Raw genomic sequence first — 17982 nt, 5'->3', positions numbered from 1 at the left:
AAGCCCTGAGCAATCTGCCCTGCTCCTAGTGCTGATCCCACCAGGACTGGAGACCTCCCAGCTCTCTTACAGCCTCCATGACAGGATTTTTGTGAAAGAAGCAGTAGCTGTCCTGTACATACCTTCTTTGTGGGTACAGGTTGGGCAACTGGCACAACTTTAACAAATAAATAGAAAAGTGAAGTGGACCAAAAGAGTAATTATGGGAGTGCTGGCAGAGCTGTTATCACAATGGTGACTTAATTGCAAGCCTTTATTTGTCTTGATGGTTGCTACAGGACAGCACACCGATGGCTAGAACAGCTTTTTGGTTTGGTCGTTATTCTTAAACACTAGCCACCAGTTACACTGCTGCCCTGACTGTCACAGACAAACCACACATCAGCTTTAGGAAAAAGAGAGAACTGGTACAACTACCTACCCGTGCTGGATTGGATCTACTGCGATGGAGAAGAAGCTGCTCTGGCAACCAGCAAGCCAGACAACACATTTAGATGTTTTTAGATTTAAATTTCCCTCCCTTCCCATTAATGGAAGTTGGAAGAAGAGGCATACCAATATGTGTTGCAGCTACAGGAGCAAGAGTGACAAATAAATATAGAAAGGACAGAAATCCCTGAGACATAAAAGCATCTGAACTACAGAACAAACTTGGAATCAACAGATGTTATTTGTACACAGTTTGTTATGCTGTCACATAATTCGTTTAATGAAAGGACATATGTATCACAAAAAGCACTTAAATTACAGCAGCGCATAAACCCAGGACGTTAGCATTCTATCCACCTTAACCAAAACGTCTGACACCGTCAATTTTAATACACAGTGGCTTTAAGAAGTTGGCTACGGCTTCGTGGCAGCCTGCCCAGGTCCTTTGCTCAATCAAGCAATAGTTGTCTTTGACCAAAAAAGAAAAAAAAAAAAAAGCCAAACAGTGTCACTGCATTGCTAAATGTCTGCTGGCATTTGCTTTTAATATACGAATAAGCAGATCACACACAAAGACAGGTTAATATTTTGGGCAACCGTAACACTGCAGAATTAGCTGGTTTAGTAACTCATTAGTGAAGCTACCCACTTCTGATTCGTTTTCCAAAAATTACAACACCATTTACGTCCATTATGCTAACCGTATGTACATACGAACTCCTGTGCTGTAGACAAACTGTAGGCACTTATACCTCGTGCTGTTTACCTTCGCATTATACAATACCAGCATGTCACAGTGCCCTGGGCAAGGTCACCACACTCCTAACAGGGCTGGGGGATGTGGCAGAGGAATCCGTCTTAACAAATTACCCTTCATTATACACGATTCTGCTCATAAATCTTGATGTATCGCTTCCCAGTACCATAACTCTACCTCGCCCTGCTGTGCACCCTCCACATCTTTTCATTTATGAAGCATTTTGCCCAAAGAAATCAGTCACACACACGACGCCAAGGTGCCGCTGCTGTAGGAGTGCTCTAGGAGTGCCTCGACCTCCCGGAGCACCTGCTCTGTCCTTCTGCTTTCCACCTGGGGACAGGAGCCCGAGCCTCAAGAGCACTGAGGTGCCCTAGAGCCGTGACAGCGCCTGTAACGAAGCAGACCGTTTTTCCTGGCGGACTTGGAGCCCTCCCCGCACGCCGCCCCCCACCCGAGGAGCCCACCTGAACCTGCCGGGGCCTCAGAAAGCCGACGGCACACGCAGGTGAGCCCGACCCGCGGAGGGGCAGCCGACCCTCTGCATTTCCGTGCCCTAGCCCTAAACCCGGCACGACCCCGAACCTGCCCCCGGTGCACCGGGGCAGGTGCCCCCCTTCCCCGGGCCGGGCTCGCCGAGCCCCGTGCGGCAGGATCCGCGGCGCGACCGACCTGCGAGCCGCCGTTCCCTGACATTCCTCCACAGCAAGTCCCAGGCTTTGGCGGTGGAGTCCCGCAGCTGCTCGCTCAGCGACCGCCGGAGCTGCGCCTTGCCCGGGCGGCGCTGGCTGCTCATCCTCGGTGCCTCCTCATGCCGCCCCGGGCGGCCCCGCTCAGCGCCGCCGCCGGCGGCCACATGGGGCCGCGGGGCAGCCCCGCCGCGCCGCAGCCCGCCTCACCGCCGCCCCTTGCACCTGAGCGCCGCCCGCCCCCGCCCCGGGGCCGCCGCCGCTCGGCCGCCAGCCTCCCCCCGTGGGGCGGGGAAGGTGCCCCGGGGCCCGGCCGGAGTCGGGGGGCGACCCCTCTTTGAGGGGACGGGGGTCGCGCACCACCCCCCCCCCACCCGCCGCCACAGTCCGTGAGGGGGCGGCGGTGCGAAATGGCCGCCCCCGGCTCCCCTCAGGCGCCAGCTGTGTCCCCAAGCACCACCCAGCCTCAGTGGCCCGCGTGTCAACTTTGGGTGGCCATGTGCCGGAATTTCGTGACCCTGCTTGGTTTGGGGAGCTTTGGGTTGGGATCTGTTGGGTCCCAGCCACCCCGTGAGCCTGCACCCAAGCCTGGGCTGGTGCTCGCAGCCCCGGGTGCCCTCCTCAAAGCAGACAGACCCACTGGTGCCCACCAGCAATGGCCGGCCTGCTGCTCTTGGGGTGGCAGAGGGAGGTAAGCCCCAAGGAGGTGACAGAAAACCCAGGTCATGGGGTTTCTTTCTCTCAGGAAGTAGTAGTAGCCACTTCACCCCCGATGGTACTTTTGCCAAATAAAATAGTTTTTTGTGAGGTCTCTGTTTATCAGCTCTCCACCGAAGTCACTCTCCTACAGCACAGTCTCCCATTTCTTTCCCACTTTTCGTTCCACCCACTTATCTTCTGCCTCCCTCCCCCTGCCTCATTCCTCCCATACCCCCTTCATTATCTCCTCTCTAACAAGCTCCTGCCGTCCTGAAAGGTTTCATAACTAAACTCTGGCAGTCACTTCTTGCACACATTTGCAGACAAAAAGGAATTCCGATTCACCATCCCTAGATGAGCCAGAGAGCAACATCAGCGCCCTTACCCCATTTAGGAAACCAAGCTGGGGCCTCTCCTTCCTCTGGGATCTGGGAAATATTGTTGTAATGATTGCCCTTTCCCTATTCTGGCCGCCCATGGAGCGGATGGTTCCCAGCATTACTGGCAGCAGAGAGTCTGATAGCAGGGAAGGACAATAGGGGCTTAATTTCATTCAGTTGCAAACCATTATTTATTACTTACTATTTTTGCAGAGTGTCTGTGATGTGCAATGAAGAGGCTGATGTTCCTTAAAGTGAGTGCCATGCACTGAAACAGCTGAATACCCTGGTGAAGCAATCATGTTAAACATTACAGATATCCCCATCTTGTTTAAATTAAAATTGTCGCTGTAATGTCAGCAATACCCATACAAACTACAAGCAAACACACAGCTGTGTTCCATATTACCACTCAGTTTTACTAATGTCTTTTGCCTACCCTCTGATGTGATTTTTTTTTTTTCATCGTCCCTGTTCTTAAAATGCTTAAGACTCGTCTTAAGCTACTGCATTTTATGTAATATGGTGGTAATGATGCACTTCTACAGAACTTGTAAAGATGCTGTATGTCACTCGTCTTTCTGCAATTCAAGCTACAGCATCCTCCGAATGACTGGACAAACTCTTCCAGGGCCAGATGCCCCAACATCTGGCAGAAGGACAGCATAATTACGTAAATACCTCCACATCCCATGATCCAGAGCAAACACCTGCTGATGTTAATGGGAGGAGAGAGGATTACAGTTCCTACAATCAGCTTTTTCGCCCTGTAAATCAGCTTTCTGACCTCTGTCTCACTTTATTTAGCTCCCTACCAACGCAGCCATTAATGGTATGTAACACTCACAATGCTTGTTCGCTGCTGTGGGCTCCTGTCTGTTAGGCACCAGGTAGAGAAGAGCAACTGATTTCTGATACCCTGCACAGCTGCCATACAAAGATCAGCTGTGACACGGTCTAGATAGGAAATCACAACTTCAGTTTTAAAGGGTTTTATCCATATTGCTGTGTCATTGCCCACAGATTGCAGTCCATGTCAGTCAGCACTGTAACCTCCAAAAGTGGTCCTCTGGCAGCCACACTTGGAGGTGCCCTCTCACCACATCCAATCTGTCTGGAAAATTCGTCTTCATTTCTTTAGTTCCTTTCTGTAATGGCCAGAAAGTGGTGATACAGTAATAGATATTCTCTTCCCTTTTATACCACTTTGAAGATGCTCCTTTATCAGAAATGTTCCTAGATGTCTAGTTTTACTGAAAATGGCCAATTAGCAATGAGATACTAGCAATTGCTAATACCGTGTTATCTCACCGCAGGTTACCAAGATAAATGCCAGCGATACGGCTCTATTTCATAATCAGCAGCAGAACAGAACTGGCAAGCCTAGACTGATCTCTGTGGCAGGCACTGACAAAAATCTCACTAATTCCAGGTACTTGCCATTACTGCAGAAAACTAAATCCAGCAGCAAAACCAGATACTGTACTTTTTCCCCCAGAGAAAACAGTGCTATTGAGTAATGAGAAAATATCGCATGCAACAACTGGCCCATTCCCATTCTATGTCTTTAATCACAGTCAGCTGTTCAGAAGTCGAGTTACCAGTGCAGGTATTTTTGATGCATTACACCTAATAGCAGCAGTTACAATAAAAGCTGCGCTACACAACCTGCTTGAAGAAAGGTATGTGTTAGGGATCACTCACAGGTCAAAGATGTTTCACTTCTTTTTAGGATGTTAGGAAGTGTGACTAAGAGGTAACGTTCTGGACCTCCTCCGCACATTTTCATCGGCTGGGTAAGTGCCCAAGTAACCAAGTGATCAGAGCTCTTGTCCATAGTGTGGAAGTTCTTGATATCCTGAACAAGATGGATAACCTCTGGGGAGGGTGGGTGTGGGAAGACAGCACATTTTCTACAGAAAAAGCAGTTTTCCTGTTTCGTGCTAGTCATGCCAAGATGGTTCTGTTCAGAATAATTGCAATAAAAACAATACGTATGATGAAGAGAAAAGGAGAAAATTCCCAGCTGCCCTAAAAGAAGTTGAACTATGACATTTGCCTCTTCTCATTGATAACAGAATATTGGCAGGAATGACAGTGGTATTTGTCTCTGGAGATCATGCAACTATGTACAACGTTGTGAAAAAATCTAACCTAATTACACCCATGCTCTGATGCCACTGTGGCACAGAAGTCTGATGTTCTAATTATATATTTAGCAATTTATAGTTCCTCCCAATCACCATGGTAATTAAATGGCAAGTTAATTGATACTACATAATAATTTGGTCTCTAATTAGGAGTGTGTTTTTAATTTGTTACAGTTTCCATTATGCAGCCTGATCCAGTCCTAATAACATCACTGCAAAAACTCCTGTGCATTTGATAAGAACAGAATCAGGTCTAAGGAAAGCCAATGATGACAACCTATTGGTTTGCCATTTGTAAACCACTGAAAGCCTACAATAAAAGTGTAACTTCTTTCCTTTTTTTTTTTTTTTTTTTCATCTAGACCTTAGTTACGGAGAGTCAGCGTTTTGTGTTAGTTTAACCACATCAGAAGAGTTGTCTGCTTGTGGAAAAACAAACCCGGGAATGTCTTGCAGAGGAAAACACGAAAGGAGCACAACCTCAGTTACTGCGTGCTCTTCAGTGGACACAACCTCCTCAACTTGTATCTCTTAAAAAGAAATAACAGAACCAAAGATGAAATCAATTAGTAATACAGGATCCCTGGTTCAGTCTGATGCTAATCAGCACAATGCCAAACTTTACAATACACCTAAGTCCTCAAGAACTGACTGTAAATTAATGAAGCTTCTTGAAGTTTATTATACTCCAAATGGTGTTGCTGTACTTCTGTAGCTTCAAATAGTAGCTCAGACAGCCGGATATACATACATCAAGTAATATTTATATCCTTGGCAATGATCTTTATCTCTTTGGGGGTCCTGCAGCTCTGGAATTTGTTTTCTATCACAGGCTAAATGTCCCGAGTCTGATGTTGCAAGTCTGAGTTACTTCTGGAAGGGAAGAAAAGATCTGAGGTTTTCCACTGCTTGTTTTCCTAACAGCAGACTGCAGTGAATTGCATACTAATTCTGTGGTTGAAGTTATGTGAGAAGTACCAAGGACATATGAGTAGGTGTCCTCTTTTACATCTAAGTAAACAAACAAATATTTCGGAGTGAGAAAAACAAGAATCACTGTGAACGAGGACAAAATGTTCCAGCTTGTTCCCTGGCACACTCTCCTTACTGGTTATTTCTATATGCAAATGATAATCATTTTAGGGTAGCTTTAATAGGGGTGCGTTTTAAAGCTGCTTCACTCTTGCCCAGTTTATTGAGAGATTGGCACCTATCTGTTCGCCCTCTCCCTTGCAGCTTCCTGAAGCCCTGGGAAAGGATCGCTCCACGTTTTGCCAGCAGCAGAGTGCTGCTGTCTCGCATTAGTTGGGGCCAAATTCTTTCACTTTTGTTCACAGTGATTAACGCTGAAATAAACAGGACTTCTTGCAGAATTCAATGTGCAAAGGCTCTAAGTATGCTCAGATATAGACTCCAGTAACAAAGTATCTGCTGTTTGAGGGCACTCCACCTCCCTTGCTGGAACTGGCATGGAGGAGATGGGGGCAGGGGGGAAGTAAGATTTTTTTCTGTTCAAATGACAATTGGTTGTATATTATTAATAAGAAACTGTAATACCAAAGCACCTAGAACCAGAAACTGGATGGAACAAATACACAGTCTTTGCCCTTAGGAGACTGTAAACTAAACATAAAACAAGACAACAGTGGAGAGAAGGGTAGGAAGTGAAGAGGACAATAAAACAGTGCTGGCCAGTGTACTAACTACTGGTGTTAGCACGCCAGAATTCATTTTTGGAGGCACTGACAAGAAGCAAGTTAGCAAGAGGGTCTCACAGGAGGTTAATGCGATATCGTAATGTATTCAGAGGACCGACTCCCTAGCATGAGGGGCAGCTTCAGAGAAAGCGTGCCAATGCATATTTGAAAATGTAATGGGCAGACAATGAAAGCTGGCATCCCGTGCAGATAGACTGTGGGAATAAAGCTTTTAATACTGAGCGAATGATAGATAGCAGAAGGGCCTTCAGCCATCAGCCAAGCAGCCTCTGCTGGATGCAACATAAAGGCAGAGCGAGCTGCAATGAATGGTGACAGCAGAGGACTGCCAGCGTTTTTGCATTTGGGATGCACTCAAGTAGACCAGACCATGCCTATCAAGGCAGAGCAAGTGAGGATAAAGATAAGATGGCAAACAGGAGTTAGAAGTTCTTCCTAGAACAGCCATGAATTTTCACCTGAAAAACTCCTTCTGACAGAAAATTAATTTCTTAAAGAATAAAATTAGAGAAAATGTCAGTGTTTTTTGTTTGTTTTGTTTTCTGGAAAACAACTGCAACATTCCTGTTCTTACCATGGAGCAGGATTTTCACCAGCTGGCCAACCTTACCTTGGACTTCTTTCATTATCTCACATCCTAGCTGTAGCTAGCTCCTGCAGATTCTGTCTGAATAATCCCTCTCCTGCTCTTTTCATGCCTCCTTAACTCAGCTTAAGTTGTAGCACAAGAACAATGAACCCCAGGGGAAGGCCCCGTGTGACAGGTAGGAGGATGCTGCGGTCTGTGAGAGGGGTGAAAAAGGGGATAGGGAGGTATCTGTGGCATGGATGGTCACTGCATGGATCACTAAGTCAAAAGAGCACCTCCAGTGCCTACATGTAGTAGAGAAAAAAGATTGCACTTAAACTGAAATTTTACCCAAAATGCAGACTCAGAAGCCCTTGCCCATCTCTCAGCAGAGAAAAATGGCCAAATAAACCAAGCGCCAACAAGCTTTCACTGTCTTTTGTAGGATGCTCTGTGGACATAGCATATTGGAGACATGAAAGCCTGGGCTGGGCTAAGCTGGTCACTGGAGAAATAACCACTTCAATGATTAAGCAACTGGGAATGTGGCATACATTTTATGTGTGTAGACACAGTATTTTTTTACTCGAGCAGAGCTTGACATTTGAAGGTGATTAATGCCCCTGAAGAAGCGAGCAGTTATGTTGAAACAAGAAATGTCTCAGTGCAGAATATTGCCCCTGCTCTTCTCATTCTAGCTTCTGGTGTTGCATTTTTTTCCCCACCTTTTCATTGCTTGACAAAAATATATTATTCTAAATTACACCTTTCTTTGCGCTCCAAGTGCTCATTTCCTTAATATTGTATTGGGACCTTGTCTAAACTAAGATTTTTTTTTTTTTTTTTTCCCAAGCTTCCAACTGTTATTATCATCACAGTAGAAGTTATTGAAACATTTGCAGAAAAAAGCTTTGCAGCAGTCAGTGACAATTTAGCACACACCATATCTGGATATTGGTTCTGAGACCTGGGAGCTTGTTCTTTTTTTTATAACTCTCCTGGATTACACAAGAAAATACGACCAGTTTTGACAACAGGTTCTAATGACAATTCAGTGGTGCTGTTGCCGATACCAGTTTACTTTTAAGAAAGGGTAAGGACTTCCTTTAACTATATAAATGCTCACGTGCACACACACTTTCCCAGATTTCAGGTTACTGACCGATGGGAGGATACTGCCAATAACAATATAATGCAAGCTATGGATTTTTAGAACTTCCTGTGCTACTTGTTGCACAGCTACCATTTTAACTTATTCAACAGATTTTTAAAAAATGTTTGATAGAATTGACACGTGGCCATTTCTGGAACCGAGCATGGCGGCTGTATAATGGCAAAGCAATGCCGCTGACATTTTTGGGCAGGAAACAAAGAAATGTTGTGTCCAGTTGCAGTAGGGGATAGGATTTCAGGCATAATGACCAGAATCACAATTTGGCTGAGGCCCAAGTTAACCCCTATTAACCTGAACACTTCTACAGGATCTTTAATCATTATATTAAGGCTGATTTCAAATTTCTTCTTGCTACCACAGTGAAGAACAGCCAGGCAGTTGGTCACAGTGTTTTCTGTGTCTTATTCGAGGCAAAGACTGGTGGCTATTCAATAGCAAGCATCATTTCCCACAGACCTGTTGGGAAGGTTTCCCAGCAGACCCAGGGCCTGTCTAAACCCACTCCATCACTCAGCTCTGGTGTTACAGAAATCTGTGCTCCAGCAGGTTCAGCGGCACCACTGTTCCTGCTGGTATAAAGGAGCTTAAGCTTCGGAAGAATGCTTATTTCATGACATTTAACATATCTGGATATTCCCACTGAGAAGCAGGATATTCATGCTGTGAAGAAGGGGCTGCATGAGGTAGACCTCCAGCTCTTTCTATCCAAAAATGTCTCTGTTTCTGTGAGAACATTTTGGTAGCGTCGGGCAGCACCTGTATTCCATTAACTCCAAACGCATTTCAGTGTTTACAGTAACCAGGAAATGTCGATGTCTGTGTTATATTAACAAGTCAGCAGCAACAACTGCAGTTTCAGATTTTAGAGCTGAGCAGAGAACGGTTCGCTGTGAGACACTGAGGGGTTTACTTTTTTGATTGAAACGCGAACAGGCCTGTAGTGCTGCCCTTGAAACCACTCAAGAGAGCCTGAGGGGAAGAAACTTATCAAAGGATGTCCAATACTGGTCAGTAATGGCTTCATATAATCAGGTAGGCAAAAGGATAAATAGCTGAGAACTGTAAGTCTAAAAAATATTTGTGACACCAAATTTGGAGCTTCTTCACCTTTGTTTTGCTTACACTCTTCCTCTTGATGCAGGTTGAGCAGGTTCACAAAATGGCATAATCTCACTCAAGATGCAGTATCTTGGAAACAAAGCTGTACTGTGTTTTTCTATGGACAATACCACATATATGGACAGAGAGGTAAGCAAGCTATAACGTGTCACTGTCGTAGCAGGCAGCAGAATTTAAAAGAGCACTGATGTGCTGCTGTATAATCACGGTCTATGTGAGAGAATTTCACTGCAGAGTGCAATAGCCCACCACTCAAAGCATAAGTTATTGTGGTCTTCCAAACAGACTCCAGCTTCTCCATGTAAGAGGCAAAAAAATCTATGCTATGTACCACCTTGCTTTTTTACAGATTTTTAACAGTGATGTTAAATTACCATTACATCAGAAGAAACATCAAACACCATGGGAGAAACCTAGAAAATACTAAGATCTTTTCCTTTTCTTCTTTGGGATGGAAAGTAGTACTTTGTAAAGGAGCTTAATTCCCAAGAAAGGCGATAGCAGGGACTGCTCTGTCACCAGCCCAGCATGCCAAAATCAGAGAGAGCTTGAGGAAGCGTTGACAACACCTGCAGTGCATGGTGATGTGACCAGCATGATGCCAGGGGTCACAGCACTGCTGTATACCACCAGCTTCCAGGAAGGGGCATCTTTTTGATTTAACAATACTTGAAAATTTGAAGGCAGAAAGAAAAGAGCAGGCTTCGCTTCCCTTTTGCACTCCTTTGGAGCACTGCTTTCCAGCTGGCCCAGCTCCCCTCTTGGTATGAGAAGACTCACTTTTTTGAGACTCTACATGCAAAAGTTCTCCTGACTTCAATTCAGTGCCACGCAAACAAAGCAGATAGGCACCCAGGCCTGTGGAGCAAGGTAAGAAAAGGTTGGTGTTTTACTGGTATGTATTACTGGTTCCAAAGTTCATTTTCAGTGGTTTCCAGAGAAGCAGTTTCCTCTGAATGATGTCAGAACAGCCTTACGGTGCTGCAGATGCAGATGTTACTCATATGGCTTACTTTCACCACTGTCAGGCAGACTCAATTCAGGAAGTTTTTGTCATTTTGTGCTGGCATAAATCGGTTCTGTAGTAGTTACCTGAGATCTACATTTCAGTGAATTTTTTTTGAATCACTGACATTAGAAAAAAACATGTAAATTGCTTGGAGAATAGGTGCTAAATGCATTAGAACTCAGCAAGATCTTACCTAGTGTTCGTTTTTGAGACACAAAATGACTTAGTTTAAATGACAGAGAATATTTATGCCAAGTAATCCTTGATGTTAATTTGATTAAAATTATCAGCTACATAGTTCCAGAGTTCAGGCCTTAAAAATTGTTTTAGGGAACGTCACTGCTAAAGGGAAAAAATTTAGGGTGTAAATGTGAAAACCAAAGCCCAGTCTTCTTATGGCCTCAGATTGGAGGCTATTCTCCTTTTTTATTCTCAAATGTTGCTAAATGGTTTTGCAGGGATCTAAAATAGTTTACTGCTGTCAGTCAAGTCATAAAGAATACTATTTCATCTGGGAAACATTATCCTCCTTTAGGACTTAAACAGATTTGGATTTATCCTCCTCTCTCCTGTCCTATAGCTCATCTTTTATAGCTGGGCAGGATAAATGTGAAGTGGGTTGTATGTGCTACTTGAAAGTTACAGTGGTACATTACTCCACTTCACACAGGTAGAAATTACCTTTTAGTGCAGATCTAATAAAACTCAAGGTCTTCTCCATCATCACCAGGGACAAGCTCCCTTCCTACAAGAACTGCTCCAGTCATTCTTTAAAAAAAGCCACAGAATTTAGACCAAGCACTGAGCACTAGTAACAACCTCACATTAATGGTGAAATTCTTGAGTTGCTGAAGTAATTCTCAAAATTCCCATGTGCTTCACTTCCTTCAAGCGTGTACACTTTCCTTTTCCTGTTTGCTCCCATTGTGCTTGTTGAGAATATACGAGCACAAAGCCCCCAGTTTCTTGCTGATTTGATGGTCGTCATTAATGGGGAAACAGGTTCCAGCACATTGGAGTGCTACATGTTCTGTATCTTATGTTCATTGGATATCCCCATGACTTAATGTTGGATTTAAATTTATTACTGCAGCATTTTTTATTACTTCTTTAAGTAAAAGAATTGTATTTTCCCCGCATATCATTCTTTACAGCCTTCTCTCTTGTAGATAGTTTTGTGATGTTGACGATGCTGGAAGTCACTGTGATATAGTTTCCTGAATTTATATGATGACATTATAATAATATCAACGCTGTTCTCTATGGTTCATATAAATTAGCATTTTATTTGCTTTCATGACGAGTGCTGCAAATTGAACAGCTGTTTTCACTGGGCTGTTTTAATTGAGCTGTCCATAATGTCACCTAGGTGTTTTTTCTGAGCTGGTAGCACTTCATGAATAATGTGGTATCAGTGAATGCTTCAGTCATTCCTAAGCATTACCTCACACTTAGGTAGATTGAAATACCATCTGCTTTGAGGCTGTCAAATCACCTCACTTTGGTGATCTGAATTTGATTCCCGGAAATCTTTCTAATCTTTGGTACCCTAGGAAATCCTGAGTTTGTACAGATTTTGCCATCTGTTCACTCACTTGTCAAGATAATGAAGCTTTAAATTATACTTTTTCTAGCGAAGATCTTATAGACAACCCGTTATTAGCCTCTCTTCACTCAGAAAATTGACAAGTTTAATTTGTGTGTTTATATTTTTTATAAAGTTTGCATTCTAGAACTAAAATTTCCTTCCCACACTTTGATTTCTCAGGTTTTTTCCTATTAGTTTCAATGATCTCTGGAATAGTAGTTTGGAAAGCCCAGATAAGTTGTATCTCTTCCTGTTTTCCCATGAAAAAGATGTTCCTCTCTCTTTTCATTTTTTTTTCTTTTTTTTTTAAATTTTATTTATTTTATTTTTACAGAGCCACACTAGATCCCACATCTGTATTCTCATCTGGGCGTATTATAGCTTGCTCTTGCTCTGGTTTTTATTTATTCCTGTTTGCTTATTTGTTTTCAGAAACACATAAGATAATTAATATGGGGAGCTGAAATCATTTATGTTGCCCACAATGTCTTCTTTTCCTCTTTAAGAATGGTGTATTCCAACACTTCCACGTTTATCTCAATTTCTGACAGTGTCCCATCTCTTATTCGCAGAGAGGACTCCAGAATGTGCTCAAGTCCAGGCATTCAGTCTGGAAGTACTCTGCCCAGGCACAAAAAAATCATGATTTTAGATCACCCATGGGTGGCGTCATGACAGATCATGATAGGATCATTAACCAGAAGAAGAAAAAGCAATGAATTGTTTTGATAGCAAGATGGGGAGGTGGGGAGGGGAGTTTTATGTATGGCTTTAGAGCTTGTAAAGGCCTTGGCCCATTTCACTGAGAACCAGAGAGCGCTTAGGAGCTCTGGAGAACACAGAGGTATGGGGTGGAGGCAACAGGAGAAGCAGAAATAAGAAAGGAAAAGCACTGTAGGGCATAATGAGCAGAAGAGTAAGCAGACCGTGAAGCAACAGTGCATCTAAGAGGAGACTGAATAGTCAGTGGAAATGGTAAGGGGGAAAACTAAATCTGGACTTTTCAAAGAAGGATATGAAGAGAACAAAGACAGATAAAGGAGTCCAGAAGACTAAAAGAGAAAAAGACAGTAGATAGAAAATATACATTTTGTAGAGAATTGTGTAGAGCAATGACCAAAGTGCTCTGGGTTGTTGGCTGTTTATGCTCCTAGTCTGGGTTAACTGAATTATCTGAGTTAAAGACAATTTTAAAATGCCTTCTTTTACACTTTGTTCATTCTAACCATCTGTGAATGTGAAAATCTAAGGAATTTTCAAAAGTAATAGGTATCAGATTCATGTGCCTTAATTTTAGGCACCCAATGTGGAAAGAGAAATGCGGGAGGTGGGAAGTTGGGAGGGAGGGGGCTGTCCCACGGCATTCCACCCCAAAACGGCTGCCTGGAAGAAGTGCTGGAGGAGACCTGTGGAGGGGGGTGTGCTCCAGCTGGCAAAGATGTCACACTCAGAAAGTGCTTCTCTCTCCCAGCTGATAGGAAGGGGACTCAGGGAGCCACCTTAGGCTTGGGGTAAAGCTGGAGGTATGGATTCCATCTCATGTTGCCTGTTTCTGTGAAATTTTAACGGGATTTCAGTATTTAGCCATTGTAGGCCCATTTGAAAATCTCAGCTTCAGTATGAAAATCTCAGTTGCACTCTGTATTTTTGAAAGTCTCCAACAGATTTGAAAGTCATTGTAACTCTCAATAGAATTTGTGTTCTGCAATCCAATGACTTATTTCTCCTTTTGTTCTTTTTTTAACACAGGCTACGTTTTGATGTGGAGACACTGGAAAATTTTACTGTTTCGCTGTAAAATAACAACTTTGCTTTTGCAGCACCAGCTGTAAAACATGAACACCTTGTTGGATCACACTCCAGAAATCTGAAATGGGAGCCCTGCCAAGGCTCAGGGCTTCCTTTTTGTTTTGACTGTGGTGTGGCTCTTGACTCTGTTAGTATCACGTTCTTCCCACTTGTGCCTTTCAGACACCTACGGCCAAGCTCATTCCCAGTTTAACTCCACTGAACTCAATGGAGCTGCAACAGAAGTGAATTTGTCTCAGTACGTCTGTAAATTAAGCAGCCATTTAAGTTGGAGAGTGTCGCTGATAAGCACTAACAGCACAGGAGTGCCGAAAGGAAGATATCTCCTAGTTAGTTTTGGACAGTTGACACGAACTCCACTGTCAGATAAGTCTTACAGACTGTGGGAAACGCTGAGTGGGAAAAGTCACACTCACCGCCTGCTAACCATAGGAGGAAAACAGAGCTGGAATGCAGGGGAAATCTCAACATTATCTGCTCCCCCTGCTCCTACCAGCCAGGCAATCCAAACCACTAGCTGAATACCAGCTGCCTCTGGCCATGGCGCAAACAAACGTGTTTTCTTGGCAAAGTTTTCCCCTGCTTTTGGAGGCGAGAGAGGAGGCAAACAGAAGAAAGAAAACAGTCTAAAGTGTGTGTGTGGAAGGGGGGGGGGGGGGGGGAAGGTTTTCCACCAAAAAGCAGGTGCTGCTCTTCTGTATCATCTAAAAAGACAATCATGAAACGCTACCCCTGCAGACAGAGGTGAGTCCATGCTCTCCAAAAGACAGCTATGTGTACTCGGTGAGCCAGCAGCCCTGCACCACAGAGCTCCAGTAATTTATCGTTCCACTTGGCCTCCGTTGACATTGTCAATGACAGTTTGCCACGGGCTTCAGTAAATGAAGGATCAAATGGGAACAAAACTGCTGGAAAGGAATTCTCTCTGCCCATCCAAATTGTATCACCTGAGAATGAAGCCTAGCCACTGCACGCAAACACTGGGAGACAAACGGTATTTCCTCCCCAGCGATCATAAGACTCGGTCTATCAAGATCTAAGGAAGAACAATACGTTATATCAGTGTTCTACATACACAGCACAGCAAGGTAGAGGCACGCTCTCATATCTCATTGTACACTCAGCTCCTTACCTATGTGTAACTTAACACGCTGGATATCATCCCTGCTTGTTATGCTTCAAAAATTCCAAGGCTGTGAGGCCAAAGAAGAGGAGCTTGGCAACAGAAGCAAAAAACAAAAAGGTGTACTTTAAAACGTTACCGAGTATTCTGAGTTCTCCAATACATCAGCCAGCCATTGAACACACTGCATCAGTTCTGTCTTATAAGCAGGTGAAAATACACAGCAGCAGCAGTTTTGGTTTAACTTTAGAAATTCACCTTACATTTCTTGGTATCAAATGAGAGTCCAAAGAGCTGTAAATCAGATTTAGACAACACACATTGGTGAGCAGTCAAGAAGGGAAAAAGGGCAAAAAGCAGGGCTAACTTTTTGCTCTAGATGTTTATAAAACAAATGCCAACACTGGCAGTCTGCTAGAGATGTCAAACTGCCTAAGGCCTTGTGCCTGCTTTACCTATGAAAAGACCCTGGAAATAAAACTAGCAGCAAAGAACCCCCAGCAGGATGGGGACGGTAACCTGCACAACACTTGGCTTGTGAACCAAAGTGTGTGAAAATAAGGTCTTGACAAATTGTTTGAATACTGACTTTGAAATAAATGTAAATGCTTTAGCCATAACCTTTTTATATGAAGAACATCAGTGATAATGTAAAGCTGTAATGTTTGCAAATGATGGGCTGCCTGTATGGTGCTCAAAAGGACAGCACTCTGTGCCTGAGCTTCATTGCCACTATGTCTGTGCAAACATTTTAAAAATTATAAACAACTTAATTAGCAATCCAAGTAAGTTGTAGCTTTAAAACTACTCAAAAACTATATATATGTTATGAAATACGTTTCTCACCCTTACATTAGATACTTAGAGGAGTAAGATGTAAATTTTTACGGACACACATTTTTCTTCTATGCAGCTATAAATATATCATTAAGAGACTAGTCCTATCCCCTCCAAGTACCCAGTGACTGCAATGGGCACAGAATCAGGTTCTACAAAGGTGGAGTCCTTAATATGCTATAGGAAAAATTCTGCAAGGTTCTATGCTATAATCAGATTGCTTCTCAGAATTAAGACAATTTAAAAAGAAATTGATAATTATCATTTGGAGATAGAAGGTGTTCCTGCCTACGGCAGGGTGTTGGAACCAGATGATCCTTAAGTTCCTTTCTCACCCAAACCATTCTGCGATTCGATGGTTCTATGATCAGGGGCTTGAAAACCATTCAAGCAATTTAATAACTTCAGTGAGACCAGAGATGGGCATTTTTCTGTCTTTCAAAAGCAAGCTTTTCTTATTAGCAAGTTATCTTAGTGTTAATTCCATATTGCATGCAATCATAAATTGCAATAAGGATTGAATTTAAATAAGGAGAAATCCCTACAGCCCTGGTAAGCTAAGAATTTACTACTAAGCAACATACAATGACAACTAAAACAGCCCAAGTAATTAAATAAAATACTATCAGTTGTAGTTCATGGAATAAATGAATATTTAATCAACTTTGCTTAACAATAAATTGAGCATTTCCTTTGAAATTTGCACACAGAAGTCATCCAAGCTAAATTTCAAACATTGCATGCTTCTTAGCACATCTTTCTTATTCATAAATTTGCTTCTGATACTAAAAACTTGCACGGCAGTCAGGCAGACCTGTTCCTTGCACAGAGTGTGCTGGGCAACTTTTCAACTATTTAATCATATTGCTTGATTTTAAACCCACACTGAATTGGTACTTGAGTCAACTCTGGTGTGAAAACATTAATTTTCACAGGAATTACACCAGGGGAAAATTTGTCCTTTTGCTTTAAAACAGATTTTCCTGACATACATGCTAGCCTTACACAGCAGAATGTTTGGGGACCGAGAAAAACCAAGAAACCACATAGGGTTTGTAGCTAATATAAACAAATTCCAGATAAAAGGCTAAAGCCATTACCTTCTCAGACCCTGTGTCAAAAGCCAACACTGCACTAAGGCAAAAGCTGTGGTTTCAGTCATTTAATAATCCCCACATATAGAAGAACCTTTTTGCCAGCTGTTTTCTTGAGCTTGCCTTTCTTATTTTCCTGCCTTCATAAAGACACTGAGCCAAATTCACAAGTGATAAATGCCATTAGAGTCAATGGAATGATGCATGGGATGGCTTTGGCATGCATGCCTTTTGTGTTTGTATGCAGCTCCAGCCTCTTCCTCTTGCTGCACTTCAGCTGTGGTTTGACAGCGTGGTGCAAATTAGTAATTTGTTATTGCCTTGTGCTGAGCACTCAATAAATACCAGCGTCTGTATGTGCCTTTCTGTCATAGCCACTTGCTGGTCTGGGTGGAATCTAATACGGAGGACAGGAAGGGCAGAGATGGGATGATTTTCAGTTGCAAGGCTTGCTAAAGCAGCTCTCCTCTTTCTTAGGAAGGTGCCCGTGCAGTTGAAGTTAACACTACATGGTTCTTTGTCCTCCTCTAACGGTCCCCTCATACTTAGGGAGAGGCTTATGCAGTCATCGCTTCCTTCGAGTTAATGTGGTTCTTACTCAAGTGCAAGCTGTTGAGGGTCATGCCTGAAGATCATGGGTGCAATCCCAACACCAGAGACAGTGATGGCTTTCATTACTCTTATGTTCATAAACGTGGAGAGTGGTGTCACTGACCATCGTAGCCAACAGTTGGCCAGATGCTGTGTCTTTTTGTGCCATGGTCACCTCTTCTGAGCAGAGCTTCCACCACAGTAGGGTGCTCAATAGCATGGAGCAGTGGCATGGGCTGCCTGCGGTC

General features: G+C 43.4%; 1 protein-coding gene and 2 long non-coding RNA genes across 7 annotated transcripts in view; 1 reads left to right on the top strand and 2 right to left on the bottom strand.

The window, feature by feature from the left end:
• STARD13 (StAR related lipid transfer domain containing 13) overlaps positions 1 to 17982 on the bottom strand; it is a 295349-nt gene that overhangs the window by 146580 nt on the left and 130787 nt on the right. The window contains exon 1 of one of the 5 annotated variants that reach the window (XM_035324561.1): positions 1859 to 2084. The exons of the other annotated variants lie outside the window; for them this stretch is intronic. Within the exon in view, the coding sequence (XP_035180452.1) occupies positions 1859 to 1982 (124 nt within the window). The 5' untranslated portion in view covers positions 1983 to 2084. Of the gene's footprint in view, positions 1 to 1858; positions 2085 to 17982 lie in introns of those variants that run through there. 5 annotated transcript variants of the gene reach the window in all.
• On the top strand, positions 1636 to 5340 carry LOC118166043. Its single transcript, XR_004750325.1, has 4 exons — positions 1636 to 1694; positions 3168 to 3208; positions 4271 to 4386; positions 5279 to 5340. It is a non-coding gene; the product is annotated as an uncharacterized LOC118166043 (long non-coding RNA).
• On the bottom strand, positions 5462 to 17933 carry LOC118166040. The gene is made up of 2 exons (XR_004750324.1): positions 10480 to 17933; positions 5462 to 10001 (listed from the first exon to the last, which is right to left on the bottom strand). It is a non-coding gene; the product is annotated as an uncharacterized LOC118166040 (long non-coding RNA).

The sequence above is a fragment of the Oxyura jamaicensis genome, chromosome 1, assembly GCF_011077185.1.
Source record: "Oxyura jamaicensis isolate SHBP4307 breed ruddy duck chromosome 1, BPBGC_Ojam_1.0, whole genome shotgun sequence".
NCBI lineage: Eukaryota > Metazoa > Chordata > Aves > Anseriformes > Anatidae > Oxyura > Oxyura jamaicensis.
Note: the sequence above shows the minus strand (reverse complement) of the source record. Positions and strands in the feature narration are given on the sequence as shown.